The sequence below is a fragment of the Sycon ciliatum genome, chromosome 7, assembly GCF_964019385.1.
Source record: "Sycon ciliatum chromosome 7, ocSycCili1.1, whole genome shotgun sequence".
NCBI lineage: Eukaryota > Metazoa > Porifera > Calcarea > Leucosolenida > Sycettidae > Sycon > Sycon ciliatum.
Window position 1 is genome coordinate 25,218,972 of NC_088649.1, and position 26,586 is coordinate 25,245,557.

The 26,586-nt window shown below is 46.0% G+C and overlaps 1 protein-coding gene across 1 annotated transcript in view; it reads left to right on the plus strand.

Moving 5' to 3' along the window:
* LOC135821742 (fibrillin-1-like) overlaps positions 1–26,586 on the plus strand; it is a 94,257-nt gene that overhangs the window by 16,266 nt on the left and 51,405 nt on the right. The window contains exons 3-5 of the mRNA XM_065334739.1: positions 4,406–4,477; positions 10,599–10,670; positions 17,663–17,734. Of these exons, the coding sequence (XP_065190811.1) occupies positions 4,406–4,477; positions 10,599–10,670; positions 17,663–17,734 (216 nt within the window). The remainder of the gene's footprint in view (positions 1–4,405; positions 4,478–10,598; positions 10,671–17,662; positions 17,735–26,586) is intronic.

Genomic DNA, 26,586 nt, shown 5'->3' on the forward strand with positions numbered 1-26,586 from the left:
AGACGTCAGGAAAAGTGAGGCGGTGGACGCGAAATTGGTGCCCGTGTGGGATACAACCAGTCCAGAACGAAAAGGGAGACAAAGACGGCAGACGATCAAATACGACGGAGACAAGACGGCAACCGGTCCGACGAACGGAGACAAGACTGCAACCGGTCCGACGAACAGAGACAAGACGAGAAAATGCGTGTACGAGGGGGACAAGACGAGAAAGAGTGCATACGGAGGGGACAGAAGACGGTGCAGTCGCATGTACAGAGCATTTAAAGACAGCGCAACAGCGTTTACCACGGGGCAGCAGCATGTACGACACAGAGACACAAACGCAACAGCACATACGACAAAGACTCAAAGAGCTACACGCGCAGCCACATGTGCAACAAAAAGCTACAAGCGCAGCCACAAAACAACAGAAGCGCTAGCGCCTGCGCGCGAGCCGGTCACTCATTTATTTTCCTTGCAATTGCAAGCTTGTTGTGAACTGTTCCGCCATGTCGAAGCAACGAGTATCGATCAGTTTGAAGGAGAAAATAAAAATTATCGATGATCATGAAAGAAGGAAGTTGTCAGTCCGTGACATTTCGAGGGCGACTGGAAAACCTACCAGCACAATTTACACCATCTTGAAGAACAAGGATTCTTGTCGGAAAAGTTGGGAAACCGGTCAACGCTCCGGCAAGGTGAAGCGGATTGCTCATTCCAAGTGGCCTCAGCTGGACGACGCCCTGTTCCAGTGGGTTGTAAAGGCAAGGACAGCCGGAGTTGATGTTTTCGACGACACCATCCGAACCAAAGCCAGAGAGTTCGCCGAGCATTTCGGAATATCTGATGAAGAGTTTTCCGCCAGCAGCGGATTCTGCGATAAGTTCAAGAAGCGCCATCAGCTATCGCTAAGAACGAAGGCTGGAGAAGGTGAACACGCGGCTCGTTCCGATGATATTCACGACTGGCAAGACCAGGTTCTTCCTGGCTTACTCGAGGGATATGCGCCGAAGGATGTCTTCAACGCCGATGAGTCGGCACTCTTCTACCGACTCCTACCGCACAAGACGCTAGCGTTTCGTGGCGAGAAGTGTAGAGGAGGTAAGAAGAAGAAGGAACGGGTTTCATTGCTCTTTGCCTTTAATCTCGATGGCAGTGACAAGCTCACTCCGCTCATGATCGGGCATTATGCTAAGCCTCGCTGCTTCAAGAATGTCCAATCGTTGCCTGTTACGTATAAGTCCAACAGAAACGCTTGGATGACTGGCGAGCTCTTCAAAGAATGGCTGCTCTCCGTCAACGCAGACATGGCTCGACAGAAACGCAACATCATCATGTTCATGGACAACTGCTCGGCTCATGTTGCTGGTGTGCGGGACTTGACATTGTCCAACATGAAGGTAGCATTCCTACCACCCAACTCCACAAGCGTCACTCAGCCACTTGATCAGGGCATTATACGCAGCTTCAAGGCCCAGTATCGCCGCAGAGTCATCCAGAAGCTGATTGCAGCATTCGACTCGAATAAGCTGGACTTGGCAAACCCTGGTGGCTTCTTCGACCTGAAGGATGCTGCTCTGCTGACAGCTGCGTCGTGGGAAGCTGTTGCGGCAAAGACGATCAGCAATTGTTGGAGGCATGCACGCTTTCAACCACAGATTGCTGAGGGTGCTAGACCAGTGGAGGATGAGTTGGACCTCACTGAATACGAACTGTCTGCGTTGTGGAGTGACGCTACGGAGAAGCTGCAGATCGACACCACCACCACTGTGAGTGATTTCGTCTGTGCCGACGATGAAGCTGCCACGGAGGAGGAGGTAACTGTGGAGAGCATTGTGGCAGATGTAGCAGCCAAGCCAGCAGAGAATGAACAAAGTGATGATAGTGATGAGGAATTACCTTCTGTCCCACCACCAACCTTCGCGGAAGCGTATGGTAGCCTCTCTACTCTGACAGCCTTCATCATGTAGCCGATATATTCTTATATCCGGTCACTCAATAGCCGATACAGACTGTAGTTGTACAAAACTCAATACAGAAGAAAAAAAATTCGCGTACAGATACCTCTGTATCGACCTGACTTCACTATCACATTATAGTCGTGCGTAAGAAAAAAACGTTCTCTTTGGCCTCAACTTCTTTGTTGTTTGGTTGGCCATTGTAGCCGTCGAATAGAGCGCAACATAAAGCCCTAAACTGATGACCGCACGCTGCCCACTTCGGAGTTTGCCCGATGCGTGCCATCCCTGAGCTCCCGCCGCAGTTTCCTGCTCGTTTCAACACTTGGGTTGCCGTCAATCGCCGGCCGGCAACATAAAACTTGAATCTCAGCATCATCCGACACTGGATCCGCCTCGGACTGCTAAAACCCTAAAACCCTAAATTGGTGACCCCGACATGCGCTCTTCGGAGTTTTCATCATGCCATCCCTGAGCTCGGCTTGCCGCAGTTCCCTGCTCGCCTCAATTCTCGGGATTCAGTCAATCGCCGACTGTTGACTGGAAAACTTGAGCCTCACCATCTCGAAACTGGATCCGCCTCGGAGCTAGTGTGGCCCCTGCCGACCTCCGGGCCCACATGGATAACCCGCTATCCTGTCATAGCACATCGTTCAGTCGTCTTCGTCCTTTGTATTCATCCTGGCCTCAAGATGGAAATTGGCCACCTCCACCCCAAGTATCAGTTTGCAGGCATACGCCCGGCACAGCACTTGGAGGTACGCACGCCTCCATCAGTCCTCGCCTCACACGGCACGCCTCGCCCCAGTGTTTCCTGTACTCAGTGATTGGTACGTTGCAGCCGCCTCTTACATGATAACACTCCTCTGTCACGCGTACATTCCCTCTTTTCTTTCTTTCCAACTCTGACACCCGCCTCTGTCATGCATCTCTCTCTTTTCCACTTCCTGCTTTCTGAGTTTTGTTTTGGTCTTTGTTGCCACGTTATCAACAAACTTCATACACGCAGCGCTCTCTTGTACATATTGTATTCTATTTTTGCCTTTCCGCCTTGTACATGTCGTGCTTCCTTTCTTTTCTCTCTTTTTCTTGTTTATCGTGCTTCGTGCCTCCCGGCCTCACCAATGGCGGGGGAGTACTGTAGCGGAATGACGTCACTATCACATTATAAGCATGCGCACAATCATAAAACATTCTCTTAGGCGTCACCTTCTTTGTTGTCCAGTTGGCCTTTGTAGCCGTCGTCTAGGGCCCGACGTAAACCCCTGAACCTCTACCGTCTACCTCCATCAATAGAGTGACTATCCGGGATGCGTAGGAATCCCCCCTAGCACGTACTGCAGCTGGCTCCAATGATTATTCCTTTCACGTTGGAATTAGACGTTCTTTTCCTGGAGAGCCCGAATCTCCTCTCGAAAGTCCGCAATGGCGGTTTCCTTTTTCTGTTCTTTGGAGGCTGTTAGACTTTTCAGGTCCGCAATATCTTCCACAAGAAGGCGCACTGTCTCCCTCAGCTGATTCATGATCGTAAGCATCCTGGTGCTGGCGGCTTGAGGGTTGGTCCATTGGTAGCCCAGTCTGTAATGCTACTCGATCATTTGGCTGGATTTTTTTCCCGGAGTGCTCCGACGAGCTGAACTCGGCTGAGGCTGGCCAAGTTCACATTGTTGGCCCTTGCTAGGCTTTCTGTCCCTACTGCATGCATTGTATAATGACATTGTATAATGACTCATAATTATGTTTTGCTCTGCGCTGAATCCCGTACTAGTGTAGGGCTTTTTCAGAGTTTGCTTTCGGTGAGGCTCGGCAAGTTCGGTTCTTCGAAAGGAAGAGAAAGAGTTGTCTTTTTGTTTTTTTGCGAAATATCTATTTTACTACCACGAAGTCTTCCCGTTACATGTGAGAACCTGAATGACACCTAAGAACACCAAATTGATGTATATAACTTCTCCTTTGCAGACTTCCACTTCATACAGCATCCTGATGAGGGCAATTTGCCAAAAACGTTGAAAATGATTCTGAGAAATGAAAATGAGTTTGTGACTTTGCAGTGCACATGGAATGAGCATGTGTGCTCACCAATTCTCTTCGAAAAAAGAAGCGACAATAAAAAGAACTTTCTCTGGTACACACATGGAGGTTGAACAGCTCTTCTGTCCGGCTTTGTTGTTGTTATAAAATCTCATGAAAACAGAAATGGCTAGCAGCTTTTATAGGCAACAGACCACATACGCTAATGTATGGGGATACGCTTACGTACGAGGATACGCTACAAACAAGGCAGGGATACTACACAATGTACATCTTATCCAAGTCATGGGGTGCATATATCGGAAAAGAGATTTTTTGCGTAGTTCTGTTATTTTGAGATGTGGCAAATGTGTAAAACACGGTATAAAGAGTATTAAGAAATTCTTCCAGGAAGTGATTATACATCTTATCAAAAATCTACTTTGTTCTCCCAGGATTTTGCGTAAGAATAAACTTGTTCACCTACCTGCCGGGCTGTTTGACGCGACAACCGAATTGAAAGTCCTGTAAGTCATGTTGTGCATCGTAAAAAGGCTTTTTTTGGCGTTGTTCTGTTCTTTTAAGATGTGGCATCTAGGCATATGCGGATAATGCTGGCAGAAAATTGGCAGAATTCGGTACTTTTTCTTGTAAATTTCATGCATGTTTGGTATGTGGATAAAGAAATGGAGGAAAATTCGACAAATTGTTCGCCATAAGGTTTGTATCGTTCTGCCAATTTCACTGCTGTTCGAGCAGAATCTGCCACCTTTTCGATGATTATCCGCCAGTGCCCAGTGGCATCTCGGTGGTTGATCTCAGGTACGCTTCCCCACCCTTTATGACCGATACCTGATGACACTCACAAGTTGGTCGCAACCAACGTAAGCGCAAAAGTGGTTCTTCATCCACCCTGTACCGAAACCCGTGCAGAACCAAGAGCAGCCTTGTATCAGATACACATGGCCAGCAATCGAGGACATCTGAGAGTTGTAATTTTTGTACTCCTCCGAGGTGTGATTTTTGGCGTGCTGGGCCAAGCACAAGGAAGCCATCTGCAAAAATACTGCAGAAAATGGTTGTTGTTTGATCCTTTGGTGTAATCTTTGTTTCTAGTCGAAGCTAGTTGCTGTTTGGAGCAGAAACGCTGAAATTGACTATTTTCTGCATGTACTCATACATGTACTCATGTACTCAGGCATGCAGTCTCACTCGTATTTTAGCTCTTTTTCTGGAATGGATGCTGCTCTGCGCCCCTTGGTGAACATTTCCTGCGCTCGTGGAGCAGCTGAAAAGGACCACTGGTATGTCTGGTTCCTGGTTTGAAAGTGGAGAGTCGACTTTTGTGCCTTGAAAAAGGAGTAGAGAGCGATAGAGGTACGTCTGTTGCTTATTTTTGAGTGCTCCTCGTACATTTTTGATCGTGATAGAAATTCTCAGACCAAAGTCAGACCAAAGTCAGCGCGATGATGGTCGTACAGTTTTCTTGTGGATTTTTTAGTTGTTTCATCTCGTATCTATGTCAGTATCGTGATGGTGAAGTGGAGAGGGTGATTTTCTTCCTCTAGGCTTCGTTCGGCCGACTTTGCTTCGTCCTCGTTGAAAAGTGATCCTGAAAAAAAGGTTGATTCGAAAAATTATGTTGATTTTCAATGTACGTGATGACATGCCATTGCTGGCGATGGTTGTATGTAGACAGCTACGAATGACCTTCCGTCTGCTAAGGATGATCATGGCCACTGCAGATAGCCATGGAGTTTTGACATCATGGCGAAGCTTCGACACGCTAGCTGCTATTGCTATTCATTTTCCACTCTTCTTGCTCCTGGGTGCCATTGTCCTGATCTGTCAAGGTCTGAACTGAAAAATAGCTACAACGAGATGTGAGGGCAGTGCTTTTCTTCCCATTGCGCCTGGTGGACGACAGAATGAAAGAAAAGTTCTCTCTTATTTTTTTGCAGCGTTGACAGCCTTGCTCTGTGACGACTGTCTGCTCTCCAAAATATGAATCATGCTTTCCTACGATTCCGAAATGTCATGTCAGTGTTTCAGGTTTACAAAACCAGCGAAAGATAGCAAAATAACAGCAGCGAAAAGTACAAGAGGACAATTCCGGTATATAGATTGATATTGACAATGACCCTCCAGACATCTGTTTCTGTGGTGTTGGTGATGTGAGTGCAGAGTTTGGATCGGCTAAGAGCGCAATGTGGCTGTGTGGTGTATTGCCCTTGATATTTCTTACCAATATCACTGTAGCCGATATATTCTTATATCCGGTCACTCAATAGCCGATACAGACTGTAGTTGTACACAACTCAATACAGAAGAAAAAAAATTCGCGTACAGATACCTCTGTATCGACCTGACTTCACTATCACATTATAGTCGTGCGTAAAAAAAAAACGTTCTCTTTGGCCTCAACTTCTTTGTTGTTCGGTTGGCCATTGTAGCCGTCGACTAGAGCGCAACATAAAGCCCTAAACTGATGACCCCACACGCTGCCCACTTCGGAGTTTGCCCGATGCGTGCCATCCCTGAGCTCCCGCCGCAGTTTCCTGCTCGTTTCAACACTTGGGTTGCCGTCAATCGCCGGCCGGCAACATAAAACTTGAATCTCAGCATCATCCGACACTGGATCCGCCTCGGACTGCTAAAACCCTAAAACCCTAAATTGGTGACCCCGACATGCGCTCTTCGGAGTTTTCATCATGCCATCCCTGAGCTCGGCTTGCCGCAGTTCCCTGCTCGCCTCAATTCTCGGGATTCAGTCAATCGCCGACTGTTGACTGGAAAACTTGAGCCTCACCATCTCGAAACTGGATCCGCCTCGGAGCTAGTGTGGCCCCTGCCGACCTCCGGGCCCACATGGATAACCCGCTATCCTGTCATAGCACATCGTTCAGTCGTCTTCGTCCTTTGTATTCATCCTGGCCTCAAGATGGAAATTGGCCACCTCCACCCCAAGTATCAGTTTGCAGGCATACGCCCGGCACAGCACTTGGAGGTACGCACGCCTCCATCAGTCCTCGCCTCACACGGCACGCCTCGCCCCAGTGTTTCCTGTACTCAGTGATTGGTACGTTGCAGCCGCCTCTTACATGATAACACTCCTCTGTCACGCGTACATTCCCTCTTTTCTTTCTTTCCAACTCTGACACCCGCCTCTGTCATGCATCTCTCTCTTTTCCACTTCCTGCTTTCTGAGTTTTGTTTTGGTCTTTGTTGCCACGTTATCAACAAACTTCATACACGCAGCGCTCTCTTGTACATATTGTATTCTATTTTTGCCTTTCCGCATTGTACATGTCGCGCTTCCTTTCTTTTCTCTCTTTTTCTTGTTTATCGTGCTTCGTGCCTCCCGGCCTCACCAATGGCGGGGGAGTACTGTAGCGGAATGACGTCACTATCACATTATAAGCATGCGCACAATCATAAAACATTCTCTTAGGCGTCACCTTCTTTGTTGTCCAGTTGGCCTTTGTAGCCGTCGTCTAGGGCCCGACGTAAACCCCTGAACCTCTACCGTCTACCTCCATCAATAGAGTGACTATCCGGGATGCGTAGGAATCCCCCCCTAGCACGTACTGCAGCTGGCTCCAATGATTATTCCTTTCACGTTGGAATTAGACGTTCTTTTCCTGGAGAGCCCGAATCTCCTCTCGAAAGTCCGCAATGGCGGCTTCCTTTTTCTGTTCTTTGGAGGCTGTTAGACTTTTCAGGTCCGCAATATCTTCCACAAGAAGGCGCACTGTCTCCCTCAGCTGATTCATGATCGTAAGCATCCTGGTGCTGGCGGCTTGAGGGTTGGTCCATTGGTAGCCCAGTCTGTAATGCTACTCGATCATTTGGCTGGATTTTTTTCCCGGAGTGCTCCGACGAGCTGAACTCGGCTGAGGCTGGCCAAGTTCACATTGTTGGCCCTTGCTAGGCTTTCTGTCCCTAGCTATCCAGAATACCAAATCTATGCTTGCCATACTCTCCCTGGGAGAGCAGGGAATTGGACGTAAAAGAACCTACCACTGCGCAGGGGAACGACGAAAACGATGTCATGCCCCAGGGGCTGCTGTGGCTGTCGACGTCAGCAAGAACATCTGGCGTGTCGTTGACGTACGCCTGGAAAAGTGTTGGTCCAAGAATGCTTCCCTCAGGGACTCCAGCGGTAGTCGTGTACGTAGATGACGTACGCCTCCAACGAGGCACTGTAAGGAACGGGTGTCGAGGGACGAGGCCAGCCATCTCTGAAGCAGACCATTGATGCCTAGGCTTCGCATCTCGTGGAGGAGGCCGACATGTGAGACACGATCAAATGCTCCTGTGATGTCCACAGCAAGGATACGCGCCGCCCTCCACAGCCCACAGCGCTTGCCCCAGCCAGTTTGGAGAGCTTGCAAAGTGTCTGATGTTCCGAGGCCTCCGCGAAATCCAAACTGGTGCGACGTGAGCAGATGGTGGTCCTCAAAATAGTTTACGATGTGTCTGTTTACTAGAGTTTCCATGATTTTCGAGATTATGCACAGTAAGGATATGGGCCTGTAGTCGAGCGGGAAGATCGCTTGTGGATGAGAACCACGGTGGCCGTCTTCCACATCCTAGGTTGGACTCCAGACCGGAAGCAAAAGGCACTGGGACTGGTTCTCCTGCCTTGTTCGGAGGTGATCCAGTTTGTTGGCTGTTTAGACATGTCTGTGTTAGACACCAGTGAGGATAGGAGATATTCAGCAAGCGCAGAATCTGGGTGATTGCATGTTGTGGTGGTAGGAGTGGTTGTGTCCGTGTGCGGTGAGGTTGGATGTTGTCGTACCTGTACCTGTGCTGCCTGGCGGCGTTTCAGGGTGCACAGTCGAGCTGGTTGCCGACATGGGCGATATAATGCCGTGTTCATACTGGTCGTTGACTGGGTCATTTGGTACGAGCTGGAGAGCAGGTCCGCTTTCGGAGTGGTGTTGGCACCGTCGGAGGCGGTTTCGGATACGGCGCTGGCGTGGGTCAAACTCTGGGCCGCTTTTGGTGCCAAATCGGTACGGTGAGAGTCAGTTTCAGCTCCGCTGTTCCGCTCTGTGCTGCCCGTGCTGCTGCCTTCTCTGCCGGCATGCGTGGAGGTGTGTGCACTGCGACAGTTTCGGCTTTATTTCAACAAGAATGGGTGAGACATTTTCGAAATTTGAGAAATACCTAAAAACCCGCTCATAGCGGTCATGACGAGTAGTCCCTCTGAACTCCTGAGACACGAACATGTTTCACATTGTCACGAATGGTCTCTAAACCAGCTCCCCCTTCGCGTAGAAGTTTCACGGCTTGCTAATGGTCCCTAGTCATAACTCGTGACAGGTTGTCCTTCTCCTCTTTTAACGTAATTAACTTGGCTCACCATCCGGGTAAAATTTTTAAAATCATAACTTATTGTTTTACTGCTTAAATAGACAGTTTCCTCTGAGACAAGAATGCGACAATACTCATAAAAAGGACTTTACGAAAATCTTGAACGTTTTGGTTTCACAAGTATACTTTCACTTGAAGCCTTCTCATCAGGTGAAATAAAGGCAAAGGAAAAGGAAAAGGAACACTAAATTAAGTACGGTAAGGAGGTGGTCAAGCAGCGCAAAGAAGAAGATAGCTAAAGTAAACAGCGAAAATGTGTGACCTGTACACATAGCAATAATGACACAAAAGTGCAAGTGCGAGAAAACTTAATCAGCGTGACATGTAGTGCGACAACAAGAGACAATCACTGGACATAACTAACGAGGTTTTGACAACCTACCTAACAGCCTAAGTGTGAATTTAATTTGCTTTTGCTTGCTTGCAAAGGTTGGGTTTCTTTGTGTGGATGTATACGGCTTCAAAACAATCTAGCACTGCGTACACATGACACAATCGAACAAAATCATCTGAATACACAGCACAACAATCAGGATGCTCAAACAAATGACTAGCAATGGACGACTCATACTTATCAGAACTAACATCAGAATAATCAGCATGTGCGGTGGGCACATCCGATACCAAATTGCTAGTCATGTGGACCCTAGCCATTGCCGCTGTCGGTGCTTTAGACGCTGCCATCGCCGTCAGTGCCGATCTTTGCTGTTGCTTGGCGTTGATGTCAGTGCTTTAGACTGCCATCACCATCGTTGCCGATCTTGTCAACATCTGGACGCACGCATCCAACAACAGGAGACGTCCAGCAAAGAATCATCCTGGTACAAGATGATCTAACACAGGAGCATCAACACCAAGCAACGTCACCTCGCATTTAACTAGACCACCCGAAAAACAACCGGACAAGACACTTACTGGCATGGCAGTGACAGGAACCGCATCAACTAGAAGAATGACAAGATCGGCAACGACGGCAATGGCAGCAGGAGCAGTCTGAAGAACAAATTGCCTGACTCCACCAAGACATGAACCAGGGACCCTCGCTTGTAGCCAGCGATGCTGTAACCACTGAGCTATGGTGTAGTGGTCATCCCAGCAGAAACCGTTCAACATTTTCTTCAGACTTCGTAACTCACACTTTGTGTGAATCTATACAGGCGGGTGGGACGCATTCCTCACTGCAATCCACACACTCCACCTACAAACTAGTGCGCAATATTCTTCCAGGATCATACATCCTATCCAAATTCTACTTTGTTCTCCCAGAGAATTGAATAATAATCAACTTGTTCACCTACCTGACGGGCTTTTCAAAGCCACAACCAAATTACAAACCCTGTAAGTCATGTTGTGAATGTACCGTAAAAAGGCGTTTTTGTCGTAGTTCTTTTAAGATGTAGCAAATGGGATTTCGGGATATGGTATCTCGTTGAATGATCCCGTGTACCCTTTATGACCCGAAGCTAACGCCGCTCGTGGAAGACTTTTCCAGGTAGAACTCCGTTTTGGAAGCAAAGAGCTGAGATAGTGTCTTTACAAGTTCCATTGTGCATTCCTTCGAGAAAGAACTAGCTCCTGCGAGTTCTTTTCCACTTAGCCACCTATTTAACCTCTCCTTTACCACAGGCAAGTTCCCTACTGAATGGAAACTGGCTAAATTTGTGCCTATTTGCAAGTGCAAAGGCAGCAAATCCCAAGCGATTAACTATCGCCCAATTTCCCTCCTGTCCTGTATTTCCAAACTTTACGAACTGGTCTTCTTCAATCAATTATATAATCATATTTCTCCTGCTCTGGATCCCGCGCAATCTGGGTTTCGTCGTGGTGACTCGACCGCTCTACAGCTCACCAAGCTGATCCAAAACATTGCCGACCATCGTCATATGGAGCGGAAAGTTGCCATGTGCTTTTTCGACCTCGAGAAAGCTTTCGACACCGTGTGGCACTGTGCATTACTTGCTAAACTTTCCAAAGTTTTCGGTGTGTGTGGCGCAGCGCTAGAGTGGATAACAGACTACCTATCCGACAGAACGCAAGTTGTCTTTGTAGTTGGACTTCTCTCAGATGCTTCACCTGTTCTGTCCGGAGTGACGCAGGGATTCATCCTAGGGCCCCTCCTTTTCCTAGTGTATATTAATGATCTTCCCAGTCATGTTGAAGGTGTGTCCTTATTGGCTGACGATACTGCACTGCTCCGGTTCAATGAGTGTCTAGAGAGGCTGCGAGACAGTCTCCATCGCGGCATCAACTAAGTCCATCAGTGGATGACTACCTGGAGATTAAGACCTAATATCGCCAAGACTGAGATATTATTCCTGCCGAACTCTAGAGCCAAAATAATCATTTACTCTTCCCAGATCCCTCACAGATCTCACAGTGGTAAAGCAATACAAGCATCTTGGTTTGGTTATTGACTCAGACTTATCGTTTAGTAGACATGCCGACTATATCTGTAGCAAAGTCAGTAAAGCTGTTGGCTATCTCGTGTCTCATTGCTCCCACCTACCGCTTGAATGCATTTGCCTTTTTTATCATTGATATATTCTCCCCATTTTTTTCTATTGCTCAACCACCTGGTCATCCCTACTAAGTAAATCGTTAATGAGTACCCTGGAAGTCCACAATAAGAGGATACTGAAAGTCCTTTTCCGCAAACCTTCCCTATCTCTAGTCAAGCGGATCGAAAACTGTGTATTGTTGTTCATTCTATTCGTCTTGACAAAGCCCCGCCACACTTGCGTAAATACAACTGGTTTCTTCCCACTCGTTCTACGCGCAATCCCTGCACTTTACCTAAAGCCCGAACATCAGCTTATACCAGATCTCCGTTTTTCGCTGCCTATTCTCTCTGGCTGGCCCTGCCTCTATCAGTAAAATCGTTTTGTATCCTAAATGGTTTCAAGGCCAATATGAAGCTCGTGTTCTAATAGAGAGGTTCTGCATCACGTGAAACGCAGAGAAATCACGTAGAGAGCAGGTGTCTGCGTTAGAGTCTACAGCTCCCTATGTTTTGGGTCCAGATTTCTACGCGGAGATGAGGTTCTCTATGTTGTGGCACACGCAAAGAAAATGCGTACGGATTGGCTGGGTATCGATCAACTGATGCAGAAAACTGCCAAATATAGAAGGGAAAATCCCAGTACTCATTCCACGTGACTTCTCTACGTGAAGAGTAGAGCAGAACAGGATTTCTTTACGTTACGAGAACGTGAAGAGACTTCGCGTGATTCTTTGCGTCATGTTCCCGAAACGTAGAGCAGAACCTCCCTAATACCGTAATTTCCGCGGTATAAGCCGCACCGGGGTATAAGCCGCACCCCCCCCCCCTGTTTTGAGGCAAAATATTGACTAAAAGTTGGTATTCGGAGTATAAGCCGCACCCACAAACCAAAATTTTCACACTCATTGACAAATGGCCTTTCTACAAATTGATTATGTATGGATGTGTGGAAACCGGCACTTGCAGTACGCAAAATAGAGTCCCCGTATACGCGTACCGTATGGTGTAGCCCGCGCCGTGACTAGAACTAGTAGAAGTGCCGGGATAGCAACACAGGGTCGAATGACATATAACGTGACGTCGGCATGCATACTGATGTATGCTTAGCATTCATGCGCGCAAGCATATTCGGTGTATAAGCCGCAGGGGTGATTTTGGTCCGATTTTTAGCGAAACAAAGTGCGGCTTATACCCCGGAAAGTACGGTAACTGCTAATTATTTATCGAGGTTTGTTTCTCTTTGCCTCCAGTAATGTGTAATATCTGCTTTTTGCTTTGTTTTTGTTTACTGCCATGGCTGGCTACTGCCCCCTCCGTCGATATTGGCCTATATTCTCTGGCCACGGTAAGGTGAAATAAATAAAAATAAAACAAAATTGCATCACAGCTCAAAGAAACTATTTGATCGCAAAACGAAGTGGGACCCATGCCGCTCGTCAACATTTACAACACTTTCGTTTCGACAAGTTCTCTTTGACTCAATTACCGATACGAGGAAGAACTCGTTTGTTGTAAACGAGACGTGCATGACTGTATCAACGTGAGTGAGTTGTCATTCTTCCTGCTTTCGGGTGGAATATTTCTTCCAGTTCACAGTGAGTTTTTCCAGGCAGCTCTCGAGTGCTAATACGGTAAGACGGCAAACTCCGCGGGCGATAGCCAGGATTGCTCATCTTTTTGAAACGGACTGTAGGTCCTTCACATTGATTCAATACCGAATAGCTAATGTTTATTGCATGAACCATATAGCTGGCAGTACTTATTGAAGAAATGAAGAAAATCTATCTGGCCGCTTTTGGAAAACGCCCGTCGGATTACAGATATTTGCGTTCGGAACCGAATGATTCTAGTCTATACATGTTGCCACTCACCGACTTACAATATTTAATACTCGCTCCATAGCAAACCTGTCGGGCAAACTCATTCAAATCGGTGAGTACGACGGAAAGCGCCCCCTCAAGCTCCAACACCAGGCACCGCTCCAGATGCCAGCACGCCAAACACTGCAGCGTGGTCACCTCCACCGAGTCTGACAAGAAATTTGAACCGACAACCCTTGTCACTCCAAACAACAATCATTAATTTACTGAAGAGGGAAACATCCCCGACACAAGTTGTTTCACAGAACACATATTTTCGGTTTTACAAATCTTTTTAAAGGACCGACCAGTTTCGCTGTCTAAGGCAGCTCATCGGAGTGAAGAGAGAATGTAAAAACACAACAGAATTTATGCAGGCGAGATAGGCACTAAATTATACATAGATACAAGTATGCCGCCAAAATGCTAGGGGCCCCAAGAGCATTGGGAGTTCCTAATTTGGAAGTGCTGCAATTCTGTTATGACATAATTATGTGTAATAATGTGGGCTTGAATTCCAATATGGATGAATGCTTATATGGAACATGCTTTGTAATTATGAACAAGTTGTATGTTGTACATGAAAAAGCATGCAAGCCCAGTTTGTACATTATATCTGTCTGGTAATGTGTACAGACTTATTTTTGGCAGTGTCAATATATAGTGTCAATATATTGACATTGCCAAAAATTTCAGGAAAAGGGCCATAAGTCGTAGATTTCACGAAAAAACTGCTGTTTGATACTGACTTTCTTCTCATCGCGGACCAGTTTAGTACCATCATGACTTTTCAACCCGTGGCTTCTTTTCTCTTCTTTTTTCACATCACCCCATGTGGATCCGTGGAATCGATTCTGCCCAGTTTGTACATTATATCTGTCTGGTAATGTGTACAGACTTATTTTTCAGGAAAAGGGCCGTAAGTCTTAGATTTCACGAAAAAACTGCTGTTTGATACTGACTTTCTTCTCATCGCTTTTCTTTCACATGTACTTGTACATGATGTAGTCACTTTCGCATGTAGAATATTCCATGTTTACTTTGACGCTAAGTGTTGCCTGAAAAATGGACAATGACGAGGCATTCCCGATCTCGACGGTGTTTGATGATGACGAGACAGAAGAACTGCTGTTCTCTGCTCGGTGCGATATTGCTCCGTTTATGATGTTCCTTGTTTGTTACTGGAGCACAGCAGTGCAAAGAGTAACAAATTTTGCTGAAGCAACTGTGCCTAGCTATTCTATGAACAATTTTTGCCAGCATTTTCTTCTCCCTCCTTTATTTTGCCTTTCCCCTATTTTGTTGCTGGAAGAGGTTTGATGGAGTTGTGTGCATGTGCATGTGGCGGACCATTTAAGTACCGTCATGACTTTTTCAACACGTGGCTTCTTTTCTTTTCTTTTTTCACATCACCCCATGTGGATCCGTGGAATCGATTCCGAATCGATTCCAGGGCTCACGACATGGAAATCGAACAACTTCAATGCATGCGAATGGATTTATGAATCAATCCAAGTGTGAAATCGAAAGCACTCAGCCGGGCCATCATCCACTTGCTCTAGCGTTTCTCGGCCGTAAGTCGCAGGATCTGCACTCTGGAACCTGCTGCCAGATGATGTTGGGACAATAGCAAGACAGAACAAGTTTAACATAAGTTGCCTACCATATTGTTGGTTAGATTAGCCCACCCCTAGCTCTCCTCAACCACACTGTCACCCCTGATACTCGCTTGTCAGATACTTTCGTAATTTTCGAATTAGTGTCTCCTCTTTTCTAAATGCGGCTTATCCATTCGCCTTTATAACATTGGGTCTAGTTCCCGCTTATTGTGTGAATTAGAATAAACCAACCAACCCAGCAACATAGCAGATCGACGGATTTGATTGAGTTGATCGACAATCAAGATCAGAATTAAAATCTGGACGATGAAGGCTGATCAGCAACACGATATTTGCGTACATTTACCCGAGTTGCCGGAGTTCGCAGCATGCAGCAAGGTGTGGGTTTTCCCCAGGTTCGGTGAGGAGCGAGCGTACGTCTGCTTGTTGTAATTTTCTTGTCGAGCAACCATTTGTCTCAAAAAGGTCGACACTCTAATCAGTGAGCTCATCACGTTATCTGGTTGCAGGAATATAGATCAGGTGGGAATAGAGACATTATGTCGATAGGAATAAACTTTATTCTCTTTGTCGAGCTATGTCGCTCCGGCAACAGATGTCATCCATGAGTGAAACACAAAATTACTGTTGGCATCCTAAAAAAATGCACGAAACACACAACCAACTTACCAGATGCACGAAATAGCCGTGGATGCATTTCCGTACCCAACAAGTCGATCTCTCCGGGGTGCACCTGAAAAGCAAGTGCTCGAACCTGTCATACCTGTCATACTGGCCAATCCTCCCGGTTTTCCTGGGAAAATCCCGGGAAATCAACACTACTCCCGGGGTCCTGGGGATTTGAAGGAAAATCCCGGACAAGTCACAGTTTCGTCTGATACAGGATTTTCCTGAAAACTCCGTGGATTTGGTTTGAATGTCCTGGTTTTTTCAAAAATATGTACGGAGCCCACTTGCACTTCGTACTGTAAACGGCACTTTCAAGACCTGACCACAAGATCTGCACTGACAGGCGCTATAGGTGGGCGCCGACGCGCCGACTGATCGAACTGCAGTGCAGGGTTGAACAGTGCCGTACGCAGATCTGCAGAGTTGAACTTTTTTTTGGCGGGAAAAGCCCTTTTCACTTGTTTTTGTGCCATCCAGGGATTTTGCAAAAAATCCAGGGATTCTGCATGTATTGTCAAGGGATTGAGATTTTGGTGGTTGGTCAGTATGCTAAGTGGTCGAAATGTAATGATATTCCTGGAAAACAGGTTGTAGCTAGATCCCAAATCATGAAGTGCAGGGCATCGTGCCTCTTCATGGTTTCACTCAAGCAGCATTCCATCATACATCGCAGTAGTAGCATAGCAAAATATCATGTTGCTGATCAACCTGATCATCTAGATTTTGATTATGATCTTGATTGTCGATCAAATCGATCAAATCCGTCGATCTGCTATGTCACGCGGTGGTCGGCACACGTACACGGCCAGTTTCAGGACGCAAAAATATCATGCTTGGATCGCACAAATCGAGATTTGTTCAATGTGTTTGCACTTCTGCAGGGGCTTTGCTGCTAGTGAAATTCAAATTGTTCAGGGAAGGAAATGGTTGTTGTTTGGAGTGACAAGGGTTGTCATTTCGAATTTCTTGTCAGACTCAGTAGAGGTGACCACGCTGCAGTGTTTGGCGTGCTGGTGTCTGGAGCAGTGCCTGGTGTTTGAGCTTGAGAAGGCTCTTTCCGTCGTCGGGTATGAAAGTGGCAATGTTGCAATGTGGTGAAGTGAAAATATTTGAATTTGTTTATTTCCAGAAAACCTGGAACACTTTTTTTACGAGACATGTCCTGGGTGGTAGTGGAGTTAGTCCACTATCCTGCAGTGCATGGTTCAGAAAAATAGACGCCGTAAATGGCTCCCGCTATGGCCCTTGACATTTGGCTATTCTACCGATGCAATTTAGTGATATTTGGAGATGATGGCCATTGCTTTCCTGGATGTAGCCATGGCTCTATGTGGTGGTGATGTGAAGACTGCTCAGGTGAGGTAATGTTGGCATGGTGGTGGTTTGTTCTTAGCTCCATTGCGTACGCTGTACCAGCGCTCGTTTTGGACCCAATATTCAGTTGTATTTTGGGCCATTTTAGCCAAGGGGTTACGAGCCCTTTTGCATGATTGTTGTAGACCCCAAAGGAAACCTACTTGCAAAATTTGAGTGAAATCAGAGAGATGGCCCGCCCAGCGTTTCTGGTTTTCTCAGATATGCTCTCTTAAAAATGCTACAAGATGAAAACCTTTAAAAATTTCCCTGTCAAAAGATTATTTAGACACAATTTCCAACATTCCTTCATACTCTTTCCTTGTTCAGGCATTTGCAATCTAATAATCTCCGCTATCTTCCCGGTGGACTGCCTCATGACACACCTCAATTATCTGAACTGTAAGTCTTGCCTGGCGAACAAGAGTACACACATTCCCAGTATTTCATGATTCAGCCGTTCGCTCTTCCTCTAAGGATCTCTGCAGACCTAGGATAGTGGGTAGGCTGGGGATGCTGTTTAGGATAGCCATCGGAAGTGGCCCTACTATTGTGACTATGGAGTATGCAAGATAAGTAACAAAGGATACTACTGTCGATGATGAGGTGTATGAGTGTGATTTGCTTAGTTTATGATGCAGTTTTATCATAAGCAGATCAAGACTTTGCAGTGTGTTGCAAATTCCTGGAGGAGGACGCATAGCTTCTTTCGGCTCATGCCCACACCGTATTTTCATACATCTACTTCGAAGTAAGTTTATACATCTCTTATACATCTAAGTTGGAAATCGATAGGCACATCAGCCATCATACCAGAATGACTGCGGAGCTACCCAGGATCGTGATGGCGAACTTATCCATCCGCTGTTGGGTTGATTCCGCACTGAACTGCTTCACCTCAACATTCTCAACTCCAACGTGCTCTGCATCGATTGCGGACACCAATGCTGCAGTCACAAACGACGCCTTGACACCCGAGTCCAGCAACACGCGAAGCTTGCCGCTGTGGGATGTCACACCAAATGTTGTGAACCCTCTGGTTCTCTAAAGTATCAGGAACGAACGACCCCCCACGGCACGAGGACAACTATTTATTCTCAACAGTATATTTCACTTCCATCGACTAACAACAATGAAATGAATGACTGAATGAACAACTGAAACTAACACTAAAACCACCAGGTAGTTATAGCGTGAAAATGACAGCGTATATGAGAAAAGCATACACATACAACATACAACTACAGCGCCCACAGCAAACTGCACATAGCGCATGTAGCATATACTACGTCGTAATCATCAGCGGTACGGCGGAGTCGGGATACAACTGCATTGACACGAACACAATGTCACAAGCGAGAAGGCCTTTCACTCTCGAAAACTTGTGGTTTCACAACAGACACCGTATCCCACACCGTACCGTACCATCAAACACAGCTGGCCACATACAGCTGCCCGCAATATTTAAATAGGGCTTTCAAACGCAAGTTAACAACGTGAAGCAACTTGGAAGAATGGGGGAATGCATGTAGGGCGATAGTGCTGGTTCGAATCCCAGGATTAGCCAAAAAAAAAATAGGAAAAATCGAAAAATTTATAACATCCTATGCTTTTTTGCCGTCAGATACGGATAGCGCCAGGCGTGACACAAACGAACAAACAAACAAACACACACACAAATACCAAGTTAAAGCTGTGTGGACCCTGGCTAGCGCCAGACGTTACTGAAGTAACGTCTTCTGCATTGCTACGGGAATAATGTTCTTTTGTGTAGTGTGGCAACGTTGTTGCCACTTGTGCCTAAATGTGCTTTGTCACCTTGCTTTGTCACCTTCTTGTTTATATTGTTACGTTTTTGTCACTTTTTGGATTTGCATGCTGTTTTTTTGATTCTTCACATCTATTTTTTCGTGTCACTTCTACACATAATTGGAGTGATATGTTTCTGAACTTCTTTTCCTTATAGTTGTAGTCTTTTAGCTTATTTCCATCATTCCCTGTAGTATTTTGACAAGAAGGGAACGAAAACGTTCAATACTTTGACACATGTCCTAATTGGCTGGTGGTGACTCTTGCGTAGATGCATGCGTAGATAATACATTTTTTTGTAATATTTTCTGCCTCCGTCCTACTTTCAAATTATTATTATTATTATTATTATTATTATTATTATTGACTGGTTTGAGGGAAAGAGACAAAGGGGAAAGTCTGAAGAAAAAATTGACTGTCACCACCAGGACTCGAACCAGTCAGTTATTATTATTATTCAACGCAATAAATAGAGTAAGCTGCGCACTCAGTACAAACACCATTAGCAAAACTTGTTTTCATGTTAATAAAGAAGCTTGTTCCTAAACGTTTTCGTCGCCATCTCATCAGAGGATTACTGGCAAATCTGGCGAATCAACAATCCTCTGATGAGATGGCGACGAAAACGTTTAGGAATAAGCTTCTTTATTTACATGAAAACAAGTTTTGCTAATGGTGTTTGTACTGAGTGCGCAGCTTATTCTATTTATTGCGTTGAATACCTTTTTCTCTCCACGTAAGCTTTTTAACCCTTTGTGTACGGACTGTACAACTTTCGATCCCCTGGGCTGGAAACTTTTCAAAATTTCAATCAACCGTAACTCAGCCGTTCCTGGGTTATTTCCAAAATATGTAGATCGAAGTAAAAACTCCCAGCTGTCCACTGAAACAATCGCTGACATGCTCCGATGTGCGGTTCCAGAGTTACGAAGCTCGAAAGTCGAATCGCGCCTAATGTCGCTCAATAGCCGCTTGCGCAGATTTGAATGAGGGATGTCCCCATCATTCTGGGCATGCAGTGACGTAGAAACACGTTCAGAACGGTAAACGGACTCGTGGCAGTTTGTGAAATTTTTGGAAGTAACAGCTAGTTGTTACGAGCAAGGAGAGCGAAACAGCTGATACAAGACGAGCTTTCCAGGAAGCCCAGGATTGCAACAATCGTCAAAAGGAGACTAAAGTTATGACCCGGAGAATTATGAAATTCGAGTTGAGTCGAGATCAAATTCAGTCTTTGTCTTTGTCTTTGTACATATTTCCGTACATAAAGGGTTTTAAATTATTATTATTATTGTTATTATTCAAACGGTAGTTTGGAGGTGGTGGAAAAACAGTTTCGTAATCAGCATTCCCATGCAACGACACAAATCCACACAATTCAGTAGACACTTCTTTTCCATCAAACGTTTTCGTTCCGTTCTCTTCTCTTCGAACGGATTCCATCTCCTTCACTCAGGAATGGCGAAATTTCTGCGCTAGCTGCTGCTTGCGGAAAATGGTGAAGAAATCGTCTCCATTTAGAGTCGTGATGGCGATAGCGAGGAGAACCTGGACGACATTGATCCTAGCCAATCGAAGTATGGAGATACTAGCTGTTTCTGGGCCTCACGCAAAGGGAACACGCGCAGCAGAGCTCATACGTTTGCAGCAAGTTGACGAGGAAAAAGGCTTGAAGCGCAGTGCGAAAACTGTTTTGAATTGAAGTCCTTGGCGATGAAGTGCTACTGAGTGCCAGGCGAATGAGCGAGCAGATCGAGAGGCCTCCACTCGAAACTTTCCTCGCTGGACAACCAGCTGCCAGGGATTGTACGGCGTGCCGAGATAATCGCGCGATTTCACTTGCTGGTCAGCACCAAGCAGACACTGCAGCACGCCAGCACACTATGCGCATACTATGAACAGTGGAACAGTTTAAAAGGCCGTGTTCTTTCTGGTTTCTGAACAGTTGTACTAGATTCACCCTTCAAAAGGTGCCATCTCGACTGGAGTCGGGTTTCCTTGTGGTGTGTAGCGCCAGAGCATGCCAGTACATGTATTCAGCCCCAGAATGTGCTGAGTGAGGAGCAAACAAAATTCATGCAGAACTGTGCATGGCGGCTACAGCCTGCAGCACCAAGGCCACAACAGGCCTGCCCCCATATGCCTACCTTGTCATGTCACCTAAACAAAAATCATCCATGTCTCTTCCTTCACTCTGGTGGATCTCTCTTCATTTCTTTCCTGTGATAACAATTTTGTGTTTTTTTTGGATTTTCTAACACAATACCCTGGTGTGTTTGAGATACTTTTAACACCACTATGAGTCAACCCACACCTGTAATATTTTGTTTCCTGACCTCTCATGCCCAGTAGAAGCTGAAAATGGGAAAAAGTCATTTTGTGAAATTTCACCCTAAGCCTGGTTTTCGCAGATTCTGGGCCAAATGACGCTTGATGGACGATGTCCGATCATTTAGCTCTGTCACCTTTGACGTTTTCAGTTGTTCTCTTGATACCTCCAACGTCCTTTGAATTCATGGTCGTTTTCGTTTGACTCCTCGGTCTTCCTCGTTTCCTCTTGCTGATCGTTGTTGTCACTTCCAGTACCGACATATTCAAATCTCCAGTACTTTGTCTCTTCACTTTGCTTCTGGTAACTATTCCGGTGTCCGTGAGCTCCGGTGTCACATTGGGCGGTTTTCGGGACGTCTTCCTCGCTTCCCCACGCTAGTCTGAGATGGGTCAAGCTCCCCGCCCGTCGAGGCGGAGGCGCACATGCTTAAATCGACACTGGACGCAGAAAAAGGCGCTCAAGTATCGGACTGCACAGCACATTTTGGAGGACGGCCACGACGAGGACGAGTACCACGAGCGTCAACAGGGACAAGACCTAACGGCACGTGTTGACGGATGCGTGCGCCCAGGTGCTGAAGAGTTCTATCTAAGTACCGATTTTTACATTCTCGGCACTGGAAAAAATAGATAAGATTGCTTCTACTAAGGGTAGGTAGAACGTCCTTCTTCACACTGAACGCACGCGTCGTTCCAAATACTATAATTATACAATTTCACGCACAGGTAAGACGAACAGACAATAATGTGCACCTCTTTCTCGACGCGTGCAGAACCAGGATCCACCCTGGGTAAGCGGAGTACCACGGGGCACCTGTCCGGTCCAAATGGTTTCGGATCCTGCGTGATTGGTTTGTCATTAACGAGAGAGCTTGGAAGCCCAGGGTCCTACGCTATGCTTTTTTGCCTTGATGACCTAGACAAAAAAAGCATAGGGATGGTATAAATTCTTTAAAAAAATCCTTTTTTTAAAGACATAACCTGGGATTCGAACCCGCACTATCGCGCGCCCTGCATGCATCCCCCGATACACTTCGCATACATACATACTAATTCTTCCAAGTTGCTTCACGTTATGATCTTGCATTTGAAAGCCCTATTTGAATATGCATTGTGGCCAGCCGTCTTTGATGGTACGGTACGGTACGGGATAGGTACGGGACAGGTACGATCGAGAGTAATACGACACCGTCTACCGCCTTGATGACGGCAAAAAAAGCATAGGGATGTTATAAATTTTTCAATTCTCCTATTTTTTTTCAGGCATTTCCTGGGATTCGAACCCGCACTATCGCCCTACATGCATTCCCCCATACACTTCGCATTCATACTCATTCTTCCAAGTTGCTTCACGTTATGATCTTGCGTTTGAAAGCCCTATTTGAATATTGCGGCCAGCTGTATGTGGCCAGCTGTGTTTGATGGTACGGTACGGTACGGGACAGATACGGGATAGCGCCAGGCGGGACACAAACAAACAAACACACAAATACCAAACGAGAGAGCTTGGAAACTCAGGGCTCTACGCTTTGCTTTTTTGCCTAGCTCATCGTACATGTTATAAGAACTGATGGAAATGTCTTTTTCCGTTGATTGGCCCCATCACTGTATTGCAAAAACGTTTCAATCGGTTTGAATATTATGAGTTATAGGCAAAAGTATTTGCAGAATTTATTGCGATTGTTATTTCTCTAATAATCCTCTACTTTTGGTTTGCTCCTTCTTTTCTTTTATCTCCTTATACTGTAAATCAGCAAATTTTGGCCGATGAGAAATAAAAAACCTCTCTATTAGAGAGGTTAAGATGCACGTTATTTCCGACGTGACGCGCAATTTCACGTCAAATTTGAAATCGATCGGTATTTTTGCTCTCACATGCATCCATTGCTCAATCATGCATCATTTGCCTAACGTTATATGACAAACTTTGGCCTGCGATTTACTTTGGCCGGTAGGTACCAAGCGGCAAAATCAGCGAAATTAAATCGCCAGCGAAAATTAGTTGATTTTAATACAGTAATCGGATTTTCTGGCCTTTTTGTAGTAATACATGTACATTGACCTGTTGAGCCAATGACGACGCCGAATGCATGGTTGCCTGTGGAGCACATTACATAACTTTAGTCTCCTAAAATACGTATCCTGTCCGACGGCAAAAGAGGCTTCAGTTTTAGTTTTTCTGCGCGTCGACGGGATGTCTGTCCTGACGTTTCCTGGGACCGGCGCTGACTCTGCCGATCACGGGCATTCTGGACTCGACGGGTTGTCTGTCCTGACGATTCCGGGGACCGGCTTAGACTCTGCCGATCACGGGCGTTCTGGACTCGGCGGGATGTCTGTCCTGACGTTTTGTTTGTTTATTTACGGCTTCTCCAGAGGTAAATGGATACCTATCATGGGAGTCTCACCAAACCAGTAAAATAATGAAAATAAAATTATGTATGGAGCGCAAAAAACTCAAAATCTGAGATTTTCTAAGTCAAATGAGAGGATGTCTGTCCTGGCGTTGCCTGGGACCGGCGCGGACTCTGCCGATCACGGGCGTTCTGGAGTCGACGGGATCTCTCTTCCGACGTTTCCTGTGACCGGCGCTGAATCGCTCGTTCACGCTTATTTTGGAGACGACGGGATCTCTCTTCCAAAGTATGTTTATGCTCTTCCGACGTTTCCTGTGACCGGCACTGAATCGCTCGTTCACGCATATTTTGGAGACGACGGGATCTCTCTTCCAAAGTATGTTTATGCTGACGCATCCTATCACCTAATCGGCGTCTATTCTAATTTAATTTCCTCCTCGTCTCCCTATTTCTTTCCAAATCCCACTCTACATCAGGGAGTCGTATGCATAATACGACGAATATTGGTACGGTACGGGACAGATACAGGAGCCCGCAAATATTGTGGACAGCTGTTATGTACAATCCTGTAGAGCCTTTGTAGTCACAGATACGGGACAGATACGGGACAGATACGGGATAGCACCAGGCGTGACACAAACAAACAAACAAACAAACACACAAACAAACAAATACCAAATTAAAGCTGTGTGGACCCTGGCTAGCGCCAGACGTTACTGAAGTAACGTCTTCTGCATAGCTACGGGAATTAAAGCTGTGTGGACCCTGGCTAGAGCCAGACGTTACTGAAATAACGTCTTCTGCATAGCTACGGGAATAAGTTTTGTTAGTAGTGACGAGGGGTATCCATTGTTTGTCAAAATTGAACAAAGAAGAGAATGGGACAAAGTGATAACAAATAACAGCAGTACAATACAGCTAAAAAAATTAACGGCCAAGCTTGGCCGCACCAAACATGACACTTTACTTGAACAATTTGAACCCAATTATACTATCCTTCTGTACACACAAATTAGGCTTATACAGACCCTGACAGATGGCTTCCAAAACGTTTAACTGTAGTCCATAACCATGACGACCACGGCACAATACAGTGAAAGAAGAGTCGGAATACGAATAGCAACAATCAGGACTAGCCAACAGATGATTGTACCAACCTAACTCCTAGGCCTTTGAAACTCTAGGGACATACTCTCAATACCCATTGTAAGGATTTGTCCGAGAGTTTTCTTTGTTTTAATCGATACGGTTTGGCGTACAAACGGAGCCAAAGTATCAGTTGGTGCAGGCGTAATTCCAACATGAATTATTGTCCTAAAATTGAAATTTCTCTCCGACAAATTCTTCTAATTTTCAATTTTAAGCTAGTGGCCATCAAAATCGTGCAAGAGACGGGTACAAACGAACATTTCGAAGGCGACCCCATCTGCAGTTCAGCCGCGAGGAAGAACGGCACGCGCTGGACCTGTTGTGAATGCGGAAACAACACTACAGCAAGGCGAATTTTCGAAATGTTTTTGCTACTCGCCTGGCGCTTCATCGCTGTGTCCTTCAGGATTTATGGCCGACCGGAGAAATACATGGCCAGCACAACGACGAAGCCATTGGACTTGTTCTCTTGCAACGAAACGGAGTGGCGAATCAAATAATTCACAACTCCACATAATAACTACACTACTGCGTTGCGCGGCTCTTTGCAGACCAGGCGTGTGCACAACAGGACTTCACGGCGGAGAAACTAAATCTCGAACACTACGTGAGTCATTGCTTGATGCCATCAACATCAAGGAGTGCTTGTACTCTCCCGATCCCGTCACCCGCGCCTGTGCATTTTATATATTATAGCGGCAGAGCTGCCGGGCCGTAGATGTTGAACTCTTTCGTGTTTAACGACTGCAGGAATCTGCTCGGGGCTACTCCTCGCAGGACTCAGTGTGTGGACAGTCTGAATGAAGAATTCGGCCGACGAGCCCAACAATGCTCGCGAAATAGTCCACTCGGAAGGAAACAATAACAACCGAAATGAAATGGAGAACTGTCTCCGTCTCCTTCACCATCCACAGCTCAGTTTTTGTCACAGCAACTTCGACTCTTTGGGCGATTAAAGTTCGTTGGAATCAGCAAGAAAGGGAGCACGGGACAGGATGTTGCTGATGCTGGGGCTCACGAAATAAAAACAGATCAGCCCTCGACTCTTTGGGCGATTAAAGTTTGTTGGAATCAGCAAGAAAGGGAGCACGGGACAGGACGTTGCTGATATTGGGGCTCACGAAATGAAAACACATCATTTTCGACTTGCAAAACAAACGTTGGTGCGAAAATTCGACATTTTGATGTTCGACAAATGACCGAAGAACGCCGAACCGAAATTCGGAATGCAAAACCTCACTAGTGATGGTAAATCTATCCTTCTTCAATCAATCCATATCTGGCTTGCATCACGCTGGCAACTTACACCAATCAAGAGGGCCCTTGGCCATTCGCTTGATATCATGGTGAGCGCATCAAACTATGTCCACTGCGAGCAAATACAAATTGCAATTTCAAATTTGGACTTCACGGAGAATTTCAAAGTTTTAGGAAATTACAGACCATATGCCACGTACTGATCTTTTCTCTCCAAAACTCAACACTTGGAAGCCAGATATGAAAGAAAGGAAAAATCATATGAAAAAAAATTAAGTTACATTGTTAACAGCTCGACGAGGAGTAACACCAAACAATTGTAGCGACAACACATTTTCTTTCTGTACACAA